At 37.3% G+C, this 18,671-nt stretch overlaps 1 protein-coding gene across 3 annotated transcripts; it reads left to right on the top strand.

Annotated features, from left to right (window-relative positions):
* Positions 1-2,530: 2,530 nt before the first annotated feature.
* LOC139116752 (myeloid differentiation primary response protein MyD88-like) lies at positions 2,531-10,596 on the top strand. Of its 3 annotated transcripts, XM_070679386.1 has the most exons (6): positions 2,538-2,797; positions 2,882-3,153; positions 4,561-4,689; positions 6,035-6,212; positions 6,622-6,713; positions 8,032-9,975. In XM_070679386.1, exons 2-6 carry the CDS (start codon positions 2,985-2,987, stop codon positions 8,178-8,180), a joined length of 717 nt encoding a protein of 238 aa, XP_070535487.1. In that variant the 5' UTR covers positions 2,538-2,797; positions 2,882-2,984; the 3' UTR covers positions 8,181-9,975. The 3 variants fall into 3 exon arrangements, with proteins under 3 accessions (XP_070535485.1, XP_070535486.1, XP_070535487.1); XM_070679384.1 differs by having other exon boundaries at positions 2,531-3,153; positions 8,032-10,596; XM_070679385.1 differs by having other exon boundaries at positions 2,536-3,153; positions 6,080-6,212.
* Positions 10,597-18,671: the final 8,075 nt, after the last annotated feature.

The raw sequence follows: 18,671 nt of genomic DNA, 5'->3' as shown, positions 1-18,671 counted from the left end.
CCCACACCAATTAAATATTCATAACATGGCTGGCGCAAACGTGCGGGTGTAAACAATAAGTTAGAATAAGAATAAAAAGGACTGAGAAAAAGAGAGTATGAGGATCGACGTTGGAGGAGAACCCTTGACGCCCGGAAGACCACGCAGGATGAGACAACTGCTCGACACTCCTCTCCTCCACGGTTTAGACATCTTGCTCCCCGCTACCCTCCCCCCCCCCGCACTATTTTGTTAACTAGGCCATTTTTTATTTAGACAGTAGCTTACGTAAGTGCTCGAGTTAGCTTATTTTATTAAATTTTACACATTTCAATTTGTACCGTAAAGCCTCAGTGTTCGTGTCGATCTATTCGGATGTAAGCACGATTCTGTGCAGGTACCTCTCAGCTTAGTCTTAGCCAAGCGTGTTAGCTCTAGCAAGTGAGTGAAATTCCCCAATGAAATTCCCCCATTATATTCCTCCGCTCAATACCCTCCCGCGTGACACACATCCATAATCCCCGCTCTTATGTGGTCGAATTTGATAAAATATCCCTGCTAATGAAGAACAGATGTTCCATGGATTGTATGTATTTACCACTATAAGGATCCCTAATTTATATCTGTGATTATTCAGTTACCATAGGGGAATGCAGCCATTTGGAATATCAAATATCGCTAACGTTTGTTACATTTGTTTCTCTAGTACCAAATTTTACACGGCAACCCCTTATGTGTTTTTTGATTTAGTAAGAGAAAGGTTGAAAGTTTCATCGTGGAAAGTTAAAGCAAAGGTTCAAGTCTTTCACTTTCAAGGCACGCCGATTTCTCGGGTGTACAAATTTTACTGAGAGAAACACACTTAAATGCAAACGTTTTAAAAATATGCCATTTTTATTGCATTCAGGGCTATATTGAGTATGCATCCGTTGTATTGAACTCTGAATAGATATCTCTGGATAAACTTGACAGAGTATTCAGAATAAAAGAAGTAAAGTTTCTGCTTTTCGTTTTGTAAATACTTTACAGTACAATGACGATCTCTATAGTAATCTTATTTGCAGTTTCAGTATGTCCACTCTTAATCAACGGTAACGTCGACGTCGTATTTACTGTGACATATATGATATTTTACTCAACTTTGCAAACCGTTTACTTCACCCCAGTTTTTCTTCAATGTGCCAGGTAACGTTTTACCCACGTGCTTGGTTTTTAGGCTTCCTTGTCGTGGTTTCATTGTGTCAAAACTCTCTTCAGTTAGGCCTAATACGCGTGTGATTTCTTTAAATGAGCTGGTACAGTCATATCCTGCGAATTTGGCTTTGTTAGACATTTCGACATGTTCAAAATGGGCATGCTCCTCTATGATTGTGTTTTAATGTGTTTTTACTTGTGTGTATGTAGCCTCTCCTTTTATTTAAAGGGATATAGTCGTCGAAACTGCGCCTGTGAGAGTTTCTTGTTTACAAACAATGTATTTCGTGCTGGATATCAAGATGCACCTCATCATCATAGCTGCAACATTTAAATTATACAATGATAGATTATGACAGACATGTTTTGTCTGTCATCAATCGCCATTGTGCCTTGGATACATTGATGCCATTGGTCGTATGGGTCCCATACGACCTTTGAGCGCAGTTCCGACGACTATATCCCTTTAATGTTTGTTCATACACTGAGATTTTAAAGAGCCTGCAAAAGGAACAGCTTCCATAACCCTTACTGTAGTTTGCGACTCGAAAATGGAAGATCAAATCTTTTGCTCAAAGTTTTTTTCCGAGCAAACTTTCAACATCCTCTGTCAACATTAAGAATAACAATCGGGAGTCACTGTGCAAATTTTGGTTCTAGCGAAGCAAATTACCCAAATGGAATATTTACCTAAAGTTGAAATTCATAATGGCCACCATTCTTGTGTTATCTCTATAAGGGAAAAATCAGATTCCCGATTTCCACAAAGCTAAGGAATATTTTAAACGTTTGAGAGTCTGAATATCTATCCCCTAGGCGCATTCTACCTTTAAATGAATACATATAAAAAATACAAGTACTAAAAAACATACTCTGGTAACTGTACAAGAAGGAGTAACGAAACTTTTACAACCTTGAAAGGGGGTAATAATTTTTTGAGTGGGTAGACGTCCACTTTTGATCAAGGTGCGATGAGAATTTCCAGGCCCAATCCCGGTCATAAATAAGTTGATTGAATATACTTGATTAGGCCATTAATAAACCTATTAATGCCATGTTCTTCCTTTTCACACCGGAGAAAACTTCCCACAAAATACACCAGTCATACAGACCTGACACACGTCATGTAAGGCCGGACGTCCAACCTTTGTTATACCTCAAAGAATTCGTTTAGCTATAGCTACTAGTAGCTAATACCGATGTTCGGCACTCGGCCTTCAATGGACTACAATGTACCAAGGTAACGCTGCCAGAGATTGAGAAAATGACGTATTGAATGACGTCGCGCGGGGATTTCCCTGAAAGTTATACGTGACCGGGCGTACTATAAATATACATATATTCAAAACTATTTCCTGGTCAGTGAGAAGGTAGGTTCAGCTCTTCAGTTGCGTCCGGCGTCAACTACCGGCCTCAAGTCCTGACCGTAAAAACCATGAAAAATTGTCTGTTTTCTTCCTAGGTCAAGTTGCGTTTTAATACACAAAACGACAGTAACTCGGCACTAAAGCCCAGGTGTGTTTTACAATTGAACCGTTGGGTTACAATCCGTTTTTGCTTCGCTCTAGTCGGACTGTGCACAGCGCAGCCAGGTTGGAGCTGGAACGGCCTTGGGTGAATCAGCGTAAGTTTTCACTGTTTACATACCTCCAAAAGTGAAAATGGCTGAGCCAAACGACTGGGAACTCATCGATCTTTCCTGTTACAGTGATTTTCCTGTCAGACATCTGCGGCAAAGAACCAGGAATATTCTTTCCAGGTCCCTCAACGTGAATTTGAGGGGCAAGGATTGGAGAGACGTAGCCGATGAAATGGAGTATGACTATATCACCATTTTAAAGTGGGAAAGAGAACAGAACCCGATGGGCTGCTTCTTGCGCGACTGGGATACCAAAGAGAGTAGTACAGTGGGAAAATTAATTGATGTACTGGAGGATTTAGGCCGCCAGGATGTCATCAGTGAGATAAAAAAGCCGTTAGGTAAGTGTCAGAAATAATTGCATAATGAATATTGAATACAGTGCTTAGCAAGATAGCAAAGAGTTTCAGTATCTTCACAGACTATATTTGCAGGATTTTTGAATGCAGCCATTCCTATAGTATATACAGTTTGTGGAGGAAGTGAGAGATAACAACTCAGAAGCATGGTTTACCCGGGATGTATCACGGATTTGATTTGTTCACAATCACTCCACACCATTATCTTGCACAAAACATCAAAATTGTGTGTCGCCCCCCCCCCCACATTACTTCCTTGTTTCAAAGCATTGTATTGCCTTCAAAATCACACAAGGCATGCCTCTCTGTCAGTCTGTATGTTGTCTACCTATATATATATATATATATATATATATATATATATATATATATATATATATATATATATATATATATATATATATATATATATATATATATATATATATATATATATATATATATATATATATATATATATATATCGTCTGATGATCGCTACAGAGAGCACTTGTAGCGTGAAACTCTTGAGTAACGCCTAAGTCCTGTGTTCTACTTGTTATCATTATTTACCGTATATATATTTATATATATATATATATATATATATATATATATATATATATATATATATCAGTCTGTATGTTTGTCTACCTATATATATATATATATATATATATATATATATATATATATATATATATATATATATATATTATATATATATACCAGTTTATGACTTGTCTATATTGATTTTAAATCCCAGATCCCAGAATAGTCTTCCTACTAAACAATTGATGAACGCCCTACAATTTACGTTGCAGCCACGTATGCTGATTGCCACTGTCATTACAATGTATTATTTGTGCCTAGTTGTCCAAGGCTTTACTCTGACTTGGTACATGTAAGAAATATATACTGATTAGGCCAGAGAAAAAAATATTGATCCTCAGATTTTTGGCAAAGCTACATGAGGAATTGTTTTACGATCCAGCAAAATCTCCCTGTTTTGAATTTGGTATTGTTCCTTTGTCATTTACTAAAGCTTTACTTATAACTGAGTTGTTGGAAATTTTCTCTGACGGCGACCACTCCACACGCTGCGGAGTTCATGAAGCACCAGCACTCACTACTCGCTATCACACCTCGCACGCAATCTTATCGAATGATTTAAACTCACAACGTACGGCACCCAGTCGCCCAGCGAAGACATCACAGTCAAAACCGTTCGGCCAAATCCCCACCCTTAATGTAGGAAATTCCACCTCAAATTTGTTGATTTAATCTCACGTCAAGAAGCTTTGATTCGAAGTACCTTCATATTTAAATGACTGTATAGTAGTTGGATTCAGCCGAAATTGTGACGTCTTCAACAGCTCATTGTTTATTATATTTTCTTTTTAATGGTAGATGAGGATCATAATTTGTGGAGACGGGGAGAGACGGAAGGATCTCCATTGCTGGCGAATGAATTCATTTCGCAGCAGGACGATCTAGCTAAACGAAGCCGTTGTATAACAAGGGGAGATCGTGCAAATGGTGAGTTTCATTAACTTAAAAAAGGTAGTTTTCCCTTTCATGCACTATACAGGTGTATTGTGGATCAAAGTTTGTAATGTCTTTCACCGCGTCAAGTTCCAACTTTTAACATATCCTCTCTATTCCCCCTTCTAGCATAGTCTAAACATAGTCTTGTAAAGTAAATAAGTGCATTTTAAGTCACAGCAACAATCTGATAATAATGTGATTGCTTTGATATGTGCTAAAGGAACTGTGCAGATGACCACAATGTTGGCTGCTTTGGTGACATTTTATGGGTGTATACTGCCCTCACCAAAAGCACAATTATATTTCTTATTCTGAGCAAATGGCCACGATAGGTCACAGTATGTTTTTTACTCATTTCTTGCATGAGTGGGCATTAGCAAAGGCTTGTTCATGATAGTTGTAAAGATCATGATAGAAGATGTTGAGATCATAAAATGTTTAGACTTTTTTTGCACATTGTGAGTTAGATCAAAACTGAAACTCCCTTCATGCCGTTGAAATGCTATGAAATAGCATATCAGTTGCTCTTGTAATCATATACCTTCAAGGGTATGTGATTTAATCCGTGTACATTATTTGCATCAAGATTAAAAACTGGCCCACCAAAGGTCAAAATCACCTTTTTGCAACAGCAAGTTTTGAAATTTATTCCCCCAAAAAGCTGCCATAAGCATTGTGCTAGCAATACACGCAAACGCGAATAGAAATTTTCTCCCTAACATCTGCAATAAGCAAGTGTGCTTGTATTTCTTCATTTCGTTTAAAGTGTGAAAATATTGGTGATTTGCGCTTCTAACACAGTTCTTCCTATCGTTTTTCTTACGGTCTTATTAGCTGTAATTTTTCGGGGGGTTTTCCTATAATTTTCGGTTTTTTGTAATTCACTTTTTACGTTATACACCCAAATCATATGAAAATTGTGTTCAACATGTCAATACTACATGCGTAAGTGTAACGTTCTATGTAATTTTGTTCAATTTACATCTGGAGTAGGATATATTTGTCAAGAATGACATTCGATATTGCAGTACACCAGTGATAGTGTTTGAAAGGTTAATAATTTGTATTTCTCCGGGGAGGAGAGTTAGAAAGAGTATTTGTTTTTGTATAATTAAAATGTTTTGAAGATTTACAGTGGTTATTGCTTTACCTGTCCTACATTGTTCAGAATGGAAAGTGATAAGAACTAGATATTGCTTTGAGTCTAAGTGAAATATTTTCCGGGGTAGGGAAACAACAATGTATAAAAAAGGAAAGGAAAACTTGATGAAGGAAAGCTTTATGATGAAAAACATTTACTTGTGTTTGATGATTTTCATAACTGTCTTTTCCTCAGGGCCAATTGAAACCTTCGATGCATATGTGTGTTTTTGTAAAGCAGACAGTAGTATCGTACATACCATGATGAGCATATTGGAAAAACCTCCCTACAACTTGAAGTTGTGTGTGCAGTTCAGAGATCTTGTACCAGGCTGTCCAAAAGTGACAGCTGAAGCAGAGCTCATCACAAACAGGTGAGTGAATTCTAGCCATGGTATCGACATTAAAAACGTGTCATAATCAGACATTTACACAACCCTGTACTGACTATCCATATTAATAAATGTAAACGATTTCTTTTTTTCCGATCACCAAGGGCGCAAGTCAACATTTCGATCATTCGTGAAACCACTGCTCGTGAGACCTCTGCTTATTAGATGTGTTCAACTGGCAAATGCTGAAAATTTAGTTTGTCTTGATAAAACCACACCTGATCCAAGTGTTCTCAATAATGTTCATATCATTTTTTTGCCTAAACTAGAGATAATCTGTTGTACATGATTTGTGTTTCTTACTCTCTCTCTCTCTATCCAAGCTGTAAAATATACCCAACAAAGAGCTAAGACATCTCAAGTTTATGAAATCTCTTACCTGTAATTCCAGATGCAAGAGAATGATTGTTATACTGTCTCCAGAATTTTTAGGAAGTGACGAATGTGACTTTCAAGCCAAGATAGCTCTTTCGTTAAATCCAGGTAAGCTTGCTGGGACAATTAAGGTAGATTGCGCCTCGGGACAGATATTCAGACTCTAATGTTTTTACAATTCTTTTCTGATCTACCACTTGTCGGGGCTCATTTTAAAGCTCTTGAAGTAAGAAAAATTTTCACTGTCTTAGTTTTTTATAGCAGGTAACAAGAGAATGGCCGCAATTTTGAATTTCAAATATTGGTAAATTGTTGGTAATTAGCTTTTCTGGTCCCCAACTTTCCACTGTGACCCCTGATTTTTATTCTTCATTTGGTAGGATTATGCTAAAAGTTTCATGAAGGATGAGTCAGCAATAGTTTTAGTATGTCACCTTAATCAAAACCTATATCAGTGTGAGCTGGAGAGCAAGTTAAAAGAACACGACCTTGATTTTGACTCACATAAGGTCAAACGTCAGAATTTGCAAGGTCAGATGTCGAATTTGTCAGATTATCATTCATTGACTTTTACTGGTATGTAAGAGGAGATAAGGTGGCTTTGATATCATGCAGACTGGTCACAAATCAGACATAAATGAGGGCAAAATTCTGATATTCTCTACTTCAGAATTGATCTCTAGCCTGACAAATCATAAACTCAGCCTATTTTGACTTCAAAGCCAAAGTATTGTTTTTTGTTGTTTTTTCGCTGTCAAACTGAAAACCGGTATGATCGTTTACCTCAAAAATTTGCCCTGATTATGTTTGATTTGTGACCAGTCAGTTTGACATCCAAGCCACATTAACTCTTCATACATATGAGGAAGGTCAATGAATTACAATCTAACAAATTCGACTTCTGACCTATGAACTGTAATCTGACAAGTCTGACATCTGACCTTGCAAATTCTGACGTTTAACCTTATGTGAGTCCAAATCAAAGTCATATTCTTTTAACTTGCTCTCCAGCTCACACTGATATCGGTTTTGATATAAAGGGAGAAAATTGCCATTTTCTTTAATCATTTTGGTTATTTTTGTATCATGTGTGAAGTTATCCAATGGCTTGTAGGTCTTCTCAGTGAGACATGCAAATTTGTCTGTCGGCTGCTCTCTACTTCCCCGTACGTGTAGATACAGCAAAGAATGTTTCAATAACATAATTCATGGAACATCCTAGAAATCATGTCATCAGCATATCTAAGTGTTATGTGAATACCCATTTGATAATACGTCTCATAAACAAAACGAAATAAATAACTTCATACTTGAAAACAAAAATAATAAAAATAATTCGAAAAGGTAGCGACTTTATCCCTTTGACTCTTGTTTATATAGTCGACGACGAAAGTTTGTGAAAATCTTGTTTCATTTGCTTTGACAGGTTCAAGGGCCAAATATGTGTTTCCTGTCATGTACAAACAGTGTACACTGCCTCCTATCCTCGGACACATTGCCGTGTGTGACTACACCAAGGCAGACCAAAAAGAGTGGTTCTGGGAACGGCTTTACCGTTCCCTCAATGTAAGGTAGTGAGCTGTTATTAGTGCTTCACACGTTAAAACTCAATTGTGTCAAGAGAAGTCATCAGTGCCTAATGCGTTACATTAGAGCTCAAATCTGCCAGGAGCCGCTTCCCTTGGGTGAGAAAACACAGGGTACACTTGTATGAACAGATATTAGAATTTACCTTTTCAATTATCCATGCATAATTGTCTGTTGTGTCACAATCACAGAGAGCAACCAAAGCAATACCACATACCCTGTCACAGATTGTCAGAGTCATTATAATGTTTATAACTATTGATCTTCATGGTTCTTCTTAAATTTTTGAACATTCAAAGACAGAGACTGTGACATCTTAATTGAAAACACCTGTTTTTTTCTTTTGTCATTTCACTGTTTTGTATTTTTCTTCCTGTTACATATTTTACAAAATACGATATTGTCCAAAGTTTTTTTTTTCTCTTGGAACAAACGCTTAAAATCATAAAGAAAAGTAATGTTTTTATATTCTTTTCATTGGAAATAAACAGTAGTACTTTTTACTCCATGAAGTTTATGCTGAGAAGTGGTTGCCATCCGAATTCCACAGATTAAATAAATCCTGTTAAGTTTGAACCTTTATACAAAAATGTTATTCAACGATGCAAACTTTATCCTTTTCAAAAGGGGAAGTAATTTTAATCTTCTATGACCACAAAGTATGAAGAATAATGAAAGATTTCATGTCCTTGAAAAGACCCACTTACATGACCACTGTCTGATTTATTAATATGGCCTTTACCTCGGGGTGTTTTGCAACTGTGGGTATGATTGCATGCCCATTCCTTTGTAAAAGTGTTCACGAATTAATAATTATTACGATGGCTTGTGCAGAATTACCAAGTGACAGTAAATTTTTTCCAACAGGTCTCACCAGTGGAGTCATTTGTGACCTTTTGTTTTCATGCGTACACATCATGGCAATATTTTAAAAACTTTCACTATGTATGAAAGTCAAGAGTTTTCGTACAACATGTTTTCGTTACTGCCTCCACGACCAGGCATCCTGGTATTTTTATCGAAGTGTGAGTTAACACAGCTGCACAGAGTTGTCATCCTGTCGAGAATGTACTAAATTTTGACAATGACCTTTGAAAATACATCCACGTGACTGTGAAGACAGTTTTTTGATTGGTTTAAGTACTTTGCTATACAAATTGACATCAACTTCATTGGGGTTGTTAACAATTCAACAACATACTGCCAATGACTTGCGGATGCGTTCTTAGCCTATGCCACAGATTTAGACATTTGGATAACATTTCTGGTCTGTCAGTACATCTTACTGTGTCCAATGCCTTGTCCTTAGGTCTGAAACATGAATGCATAACACTATATACAACAGTGTCATTTCAACACTGTATAAAGACCTGAGTCACAACACTGTTACACCTCTGTAGTATCAATACTGATACATGTACATTCAAAACCTGTGCCTCAGCTCTATAACAGGTACTATAGGTTCTGTTATAGGGGTGACTTTTTCTTGCTTTTGTGTCTTTTGTATATTCATTATCTGAGGCATACTCCCATGGAGTTATTATATTCGATATTTTCCTAGATATGGCAGAGAAACGCCCTTGTTCACAATCTTCAAATGTAGATTTTGTACATATTTGTATTATTTATTAACTGCTTTTGTTTTCCAAGTCTTGTGCATTTTATATTTTATACTATTTATAAAGATCTTAGTCTTTGTCTTAGGTTTGCATTTCAGCAGGATGTAACATTTTCTCGTGTTTCATCTTTTCAATAAAAGAAATGGCTGATAGTAACTCATTACAAGTGAGGTAGTCAAAGTTTACTCATTATTTTACATTAGCCGGTGAGAAATACGCAAATGGATCATCACAGTCTCAAACAATTGCATCCTTTTCACTCTTTTCTGTAGTCTGTCCACTCATATGTACTTTGTGAACAGTTTCCAAAAGTCTTGAAGTATCTTTACAAAACGGTGGGCAGAAATTTTAGATCACTTGGCATCTCTTCATCTCTGGCCAAAATCTGTGAGATTCTTCCTGGTCGAAATGATGGCATAATCATAAATGTCGTATTTAGAAATTTCAAAGAATATTCATTATTGATATTTTTTGATAGTTCAAATTCTTAATGTGTGAAATTCTGCTTACAAAAATTGACGAAAAAGACATGTGCATTACAGACAAGCTAAGAATGCACTTCATCAGGAAAAGTGTTCATCATGTGGTCTAACTTGATAAGAAAACTTTGCTCATGAAGAACTGATGTTTCGTCGATTGTATTTATTTACCTTCGTAAGAATATCTAATTTATATCGGTGATTATTCATTTGAATCTCTGAAATCAGACATTCTTATTTTTCAACAAGGCAATGTAACTTCAGTATGGAAGTTTAACTAGCAAGATTAAATTCGACCTGGCGATGTTAACAACTGACCTATGCCTACTGATTAGATACATGACCATATTCAAAATGGAATTTCAATGACGATGGTGCGTGCAGTTGAAATAGTAAATTCTTCATTGATCTGTGAAATGGTTTTATTCCTTTGTTTGGCGGGGAGGGGACTGTTTTCTCTTATTCACCTAAAACATCACACTCTTTGAAATATCCTATCTAAATGCTTTCAAATTTTGCAATGAAAACTTGCACCGTACATGTCCTAGGACAATTTCCCTTCACCAACATGTTGAAATCATGAAAATGGACCTACATGCAAAAGAGATAGCGTCTATGGGACAAACATCACAAACAAGCACGAACGAAGTATAAGAGAAGCATGGGCTGTTAGAATGCCCACGTGCACTTTTTACTCGTTTTACGCTTCTGAAAATGAAAATATCACTGACTTTGCATTGTACGCATGTTCTCAGCTGTACACAATTCCTACAAATTTACCCCTGAAATTTATTCTGGCAAATTTTCTTTCGCTGCTTTTATTTCCACTATTTGACAAACCTTTCCCATGGTGGCTCTGAGCCACATAACCTCCATCATAGTTTATTGAAGGGGAAATCTGTGCCACCCCGTTTCATTTTGTCTGTTTACACGTCTCGGAAAATGTAAGGCTTGAAAGGTACGTTCATGATGACTTGCGCCCTCAAGAATAAGCCTTGATCGCAACTTTTGTTTACACACTTGTAACGCTCTCGGCATGCGGCACATAGTTGCGCTCGATCTGTTCCACATTCTTGGACAAAATTCACGACGGAGACTTTAATGGTATCATAGAAAGTGAAAATAGCATTTTGCACATATGGTATAATTCAACGGCCACAGTCCAATATAGAATGTGTTGTTATCATTGAAAACAGTCCCCATTGCTAAAACGAGACATGCCTAAACATAAAGACATGTAGAAGACAGCGGGTTGGAAACTGAGCAGTTCATAATGGTCAAGAGGTATTGAAGGAAGATTTTTCTTGAATAGTAAGCCTATGCAAATGATCGCATGTGGAAAAATATTTGCAATTATGTTTTGTGATGAGTATTATTTTAAAGTGGCACTCCCACTAGGGACAACGGTCGATATTTGACGTAGCGACTGCGCTCGGATCTCAAGATATCGATAAAAACATGTCCTCAAAAAAGTAAAGCTTTCGAACATCGTACGTTCGGCACTGGTGCCATTGTCAACTTAGCTATGGAGTACGGAGTCTACGCTGACGCTGCTGTACGCCACAGTACCACTCGCGTCGGTGATCGGTCATGCACCGTGGGGGAAAGCCGAGTCTTACTGACTCGGCAAAAAAAACGAAAAACAAAGTTTGCTGACTCTACCAGAATTCGCATAGGTGACTAGCACAGTTACGTTTGGTTGATACATAGCGGCCGCTGCATGATATGCAGACGCATACCACGTGGCGGCCGCTATGTATCGAACCGCACGTAACTGTGTGGCAGACGACAAAATGTAGTCATCAGAGGCGGCTAATATTTTACACGTAAAAAACTGATATCTGTGTGGTATTGGTTAAAAATCTAATACAACTAATTGAGAATAATGAAAACGACAAAAACTAAGGAGGAGTTTTTAAAAAAACTTACCTGAGGTAAAGGCATAATGGATGTATATAAAGTCTTCGCAGTGGGAGGTAAATTAAAGGTAAACAATCACCTATAATCTAAATATGCCCATATATGGTCAAAGAGGCGTTCCTTGGCATTCAAAATGCCCATGTGAGGGCGCTATAAGGTGAAGTACTACGAATTACGTCAAAATTAAGTTGTGGTGTCATTTTCTTGAAACTTTGCACAAATATTCTTGGAAGTTGTGCAAGTGCAAAAATGAAATAAAAAATGGGGGTCACCACACTTGTTTCCATGGAAACGGACGTTAAAATGGCGTCGTTAGAAATAAATAAAAATGATATAATTCACTTAAATTAAAGAAAGCAATTATAAAACGCTTAGCAAATGAGTTAATTTTAATAAATACCAAGACTTAAGATCCATATCTATCGAATGTATAGTTTTCATGATGTTTGTGAAGAATTTTAACAGAAGTATCGATTACAAAATGACGATATCGAAATTATATCACTACATAATTTTCGAACTTTCTTCCTGTCGCTTTGAATGGTGTCATTTTGACCAAACTTGGCGAATAAACTCCTGACATAATACCATTTAGTTTACACTTTTAATAAAAGGGTGTCACCACGCTACTTTTTACAATATCTCCAGGTGAACGGGTAATTTGCGCCATATAAATGGGAGAGAATTGTTAATTTTTCACTCATATTGAATAAAAACCAGCTTCCTAGGGGGTCAAAATATGACAAGGTTATAGGTCACATGTATTTCTAAGACACTGGGTCAAAAAATTAGGTAAAAGTGCAATTTCAACAATGACAGGTGATGTTAAATACATGCGCTACAAAATAACCCATTTGCGGCAGGCTGGAGTTAAATCTGCGCAGAAACGTTCTAAAGCGTGTGCGCGTCCGAATTCGTCGCCCTTTACCTTAATTGCGTCATTCGAACGTTTTTGTATTTCCTAGAATATCGTCCATCAGCACAACAACAAACCTTCGGGGGATTTCGGGTCATATTCAGAAACGATCGTAAAACTTCAGGATGTGAAAAATACGCTCGGGAAATGACATGTTTTTATCGATATTTCGCGATCCGTGTGCAGTCGCCACGTCAAATATCGACCGTTGGCATTAAAAGGATTGGATCGCTAAAATCGCAAAAAACATCGAGTCCATGGGATGCACCCCATCAAGATACGATATTCTTAGCGTGTACTTGCACGCACACATCTTCATTCAGGAGCTCTCCATTTTTATAGTGACAGCCTTACAGTGTACCAAAAATAATCACTACAAACCATTTATTAATGTATCAAGCAGTTTCCACTTTACAAGGAAAACAAGATGAAAACAAACATCAGAACAGGCTGTTACAAAATCTTGTAAAACTCTTGGAGTATGAAAAATTTTAATCGTCTTAGTTTTTTTCCAAAATCACAAATTTTATTTTCCCCAGAGGGATGCAGCCATTTTGAATTATAATTATGTGGTAAATTTTGTTTCTCCAGTGCCAAAGTTTACACGGTGACCCTTATTTTTATTTTTGATTTGGTAAGACAATGGTTGAAAGTTTCATCGGGGACAGTTGAAGCAACAGTTCACTTTCAAGGTGCGTACTACTTTATCAGTGTCTCATTATCGGGTGTACGTACTTTACTGATAGCGACGCTCTGAAATGTACAAACGTTAAAACGTTAAATATGTATTAAATTCACAAGTATGTCGAGTATGCATCCGTTGTATGGAACTATGAATAGACATCTATGGCTTAACTTGAGAGAGCATTTAGAAAAAAGTGGTAATTGTTCTGCTTTGGTTTTTTGCAAACACTTTACTATAACAATGACTGACGATCTTTACAATAGTCTTATTGCAAACATTTTCAGTAGGCTCCACTCTCAATCAACGTCGTTTTTACTGTGACATGATATTTTCACACAAATGAGCAAACCATTTATATCATCTTAATATTTTGTAAAAGACTTTCTTTAAAGTCCCTGGTGAAGTTGTACTCGCGTGCTTTATTTTTGGGTCTCCCCGTAAGGGTTTGATCGTGAGCTAACTCTCTCACGTTAATACATGTGTAACTACTTTTAATGCGTTACCATATCCATCAAATTTGACCCTTTTAGAAATCTCAACAAGTTCAAAATGGACATTGCGCCGCAATCCTTGCTTGCAACAAGTTTGACTTGCTCCTGTATGGCTGTTTTTGTGTTTTTACTTGTGAGTGGTGTGTTTTTTGTAATCAGTAGCTTCTCTAATTGTTGAATGTTTGTTCAAGTATCGAACTTTACATGTAAACAGCATGCAAAAGGAGATAGCTCTCCACAGTTCACGATTCGAAAATAAAAGACTTTAAACTTTTACACACGAGACTTGAACATTTTGCTACAAGATCTGAAACTATTTTGTCGCATTTCATTACTTTTGTGTCGAAAAAATCTAAAAATGCATGAATTTTCGTAAAAAAATAATCAAGTAGTTCTAGTATCGGGGCAGAAGCTGCAACTGTTGATAATTTTTTCAATATTTCTATGCAGTATATCAAATACAGTTCTTGCTGTCTTCCTACAGCGTGCTGAACACACTGGGGGAAATGTATAGGGTATACATTTCCCAGCTTATTCGATATGCAAGAGCATGCAAGTTCATATGGTGATTTTGTAGAGAGACATAGCCATCTCTCTTACAAAATGTTGAATCAAGGTTACACCAAAGAAAGACTTGTGTCTACATCCAAACGTTTTTTGGCAGGTATCACAAGCTGGTAGATAAATACAGCATCTCTCTTCGACAAATGATCGCTGATGGCATCAGTGACATTGGACCTTAGTTGGTGCGTTGTGGCTGTCGACACGATGATCGTGTCGGTAAGGCAGGAATAAAAAGCAACTTAGCGACACGATCATGATAATTTGCGATCAAATGCAAATTGTACACTTAGGGGCCTATGTCACTATTTTGCGTTATCAAGTGATCTCAAATGTACGGCTTTCGAGCTGAAATAAAATGTCCTCGTATGACAAAAAGTGTGTTCTCCATAATTTAGCCTTAGGCCCACGTGTTCAATTGACAATTGAATTGCTGGCATCGCTTGCTAAAATCCACTGCCGTTTTATAATAAACCACCAATGAAATCTTGTTCGCGATCTCAATATTTCACGTTTCCGAGGCTCAAACTGCCAAAAAATTGAATTAGAGAGCATAACAAACAAAATCGCAGCTTGAAAGAGACAACAATACTTCTTCTAATTATCTTGCTTATTTTCTCCAATGTTTGCATCGATAACCCGTTGGCACATCGGGAACGCAGAGTTATCACATCTGAACGATGGAAGCCAGCCTCAGGAGGTGCACGTTCGATTCGCGGCCGGAGCCACGTGTTTTTTTTTCCCTCTTTATTTTCTGTCAGTTACTTTGTAATTTTTCCCTTCTCGCTCTTTTACTCTCCTTTCCTATTTTTGCTATTTTCTCGCTAAATTCATTGCATTTGACAATCTCCGCCGATCCACTGCCAGTAATTTTGAGTCAAACTGACAAACCCCTCAAGCAAAGCGCCATACTAGTACACACAGTACGTACACAGCCGATGTATGGAACTCACCATCACTCGTTTGCGACATTTCCAGGATAAAAGATGGCCGTCAAGTTTGAAACGTCGCGCGTACTTTTTTTTGCATTCAGCTTATTTATATGTAATTTAGGGGGTTGCACGCTGTAGGGATAGAGTCGCCATTGAGTCGCGGACATAGTCACCCAAACATGCAAACCTTCCTAACTCCATGACCAGACCGAGTACGCCCATATTTTTTTTAAGAAACATATTTTCTCTATATTCAATATTCAAATTTTCTAATTGAGATGATAATTAAAGTCTTGAGATGTAAAAAAACTATAAAAAGGACGTTTCAGGAAAAGCAAAATGATCGTGCAAATAAGTAAAAAAAACGCTTATTTGCACGATAATCGTGTCTATTAGAAGCATTTTCCGCTTATTTGCACGATCATCGTGCAAATAAGCGGAAAATACTTCTTATAGACACGATCATCGTGTGGATTATCCGTTTGTTTTTCTTATCTACACGATGATCGTGTCGGTATGTGTTGTTCTTTATCAAAACGATGATCGTGTCTTTAAGAAGCATTTCCGCTTATTTGCACGATGATCGTGTAAATAAGCGTAAAGTGCGTCTTAGAGACACGATCATCGTGCAAATAAGTAAGAAAAACTGCGTATTCGCACGATCATCGTGCAAATAAGCGGGAAATGCGTCTTATAGACACGATCATCGTGCAAATAAGTAAGAAACTATGTATTTGCATCATCGTGCAAATAAGCGGAAAATGCGTCTTATTGACACGACCATCGTGTGGATAGGTAAGAAAAACCACGTTATCCACACGATCATCGTGTCGGTAAGCATTTTTTTTTGTATATTCACACGATCATCGTGTCGGTAAGCATTTTTTTTGTCTATTCACACGATGATCGTGTCGATAGGCGCCACCTATTTGGTGACCACTACCTATTTGACTTTCAGATTGATATATGGCGGGTGCCACATGTGGGGCAGGATGCGCTTTCTATTTTCGAAACACCTGACATCATTTCTTTCCTTTTGACCAGAGGTCCATATGCCTTTCTTTCATGAATTTGACTTTGTTGTTTGTACCAGTGCTTTACTATCTGTTCTGTGCTGTTTTGTGTCTATGTTTATAACAAGTGTATTACGAATTTTGACCTAGTGTTATGGATTACGGATGGGTATGATTGCGATTATATCACACAATTTTCAGTTTGTCAACAAAAGCCTGCATATATGAATATTGGGTGATAATTGAATAAGAGTCCAGACTGAAAGTCATTTGTCTATGATACAAATGGGGGTACACATTGTGAGGCTGTGTTGGCAAGCTGAATATTGGACAGTTCAAGACGCTGTATATTGGACAGTTCAAGACGCTGTACGAAGTAGAACAAGAATTCAGTTGTATAAACTGTACAAAATTATTGTCAAAATTATCAAAGTTAATACAGCTGCTGCCTCCGCTACTGCCTACGGGCAGTGTCACTGTCACTGCACACCGGCAGTCACAGAGATAGCTCTGACTATGAAGTAGCTGAAGAAGAGTTTCGGTCAATTGACGCCCTCGATAGTGAAACATACTTGTACTCAAGATCAGGCCAGAAAGAAACACATGGAAAACCAGGAGACTTGAAAGTTATCAAGGATTTTTGAATTCTGGCATATAATTATAATCAAATATTAAAGAAAAAGATGAAGGTTTCCATGCTTGATTTTCTAAATTTTCACATTCTCATCGTAAAATAATGCAAAGGTAAAACTTTTACAGTAAAGACTCTAATTTAAATGAAAAAATGTGTGACTAAATGGAATTATTTTCATTTTACTAAATTTACCATTATTACATCAAACATTTCAAAGATTAGTACGTTTATTTGATGGAATATTTTAACCTTTGTAAAACTTATGAGCAGCATCTAATGTAGCCAAGAATTCAGAATTTGCATACTCTCTCATGATCGTCATTTTGTGTGCTCTTCAGCTGGTGCCATTGACCTAGCCAGAGTTGGATTAACTCAAATCGGCTTTGACTGATAAATCAAAAAAGTCCACTGATGTGTTTCAAAATGTATCAATTTAAGAATTTACTTCCAGAATATGGCTCTACAAGCTGCTAATAATAGGTAGTGTTGAACATCTGCGAGCAGAGCTAAAAAACTTTGAGAGCTTCCGTACATCATAAAATTTGTTTATGTTCAATGGTGCCCCATAGATTGCAGGCTGATCCTCAAGCATTGGGAAGACAGGCAAATATTCGACTGAGGTCAAATATTATTAAATTTTCTCTACTCTGCGAGAACCAAAGGACAAGAGCAAGTTTATTTTCTCTTTGCGTGCATCACAAATAGATATGATAATGGGGGTGACTATGAAAATGTTGAGGGATTGAGGAGGGGGATTTGAAAAAAATCAGAGTTCAATCGCGATTCCTCCAGCCCCCCCAACCGTTATTTGTGACCGCCGCCTTACTCTAAGCTTCAAAATGAACTCCAACAAGGTACAAGTGCAAGTGGTAGGGTAAAGGAATGGTGTAAAAATTCGAGAGTTCGAATATCTTTCCCAGAGGTACATGAACACGGATAAAATGAGAAAGTAATAAAATAGTCCTCTAGCAACGATATCGGTAGAAGTCACGAAACTTTTACAACCTTGAAAGGGGGGTATTTTTGAAATGGTAGGGGTCCACTATTGATGGAGGTGCGATACGAACTCCCTGGCCAAATTCCAGTCATTTATTAATAGGACTGAACCGTCAGTGAACGCTTCCAAATTGCATGGGATGATGGAAGTGATTGAATAGTGCCCAGTCGCTGTCTATGAATCAATTTAGGGCCATAACTTGAATAATAAACCTATTAATGTCATATTCTTC

This window comes from Ptychodera flava, chromosome 18 (genome assembly GCF_041260155.1).
Source record: "Ptychodera flava strain L36383 chromosome 18, AS_Pfla_20210202, whole genome shotgun sequence".
In the NCBI taxonomy this organism is placed as follows: Eukaryota; Metazoa; Hemichordata; class Enteropneusta; family Ptychoderidae; genus Ptychodera; species Ptychodera flava.
This window is presented reverse-complemented; position numbering and strand designations above follow the sequence as displayed.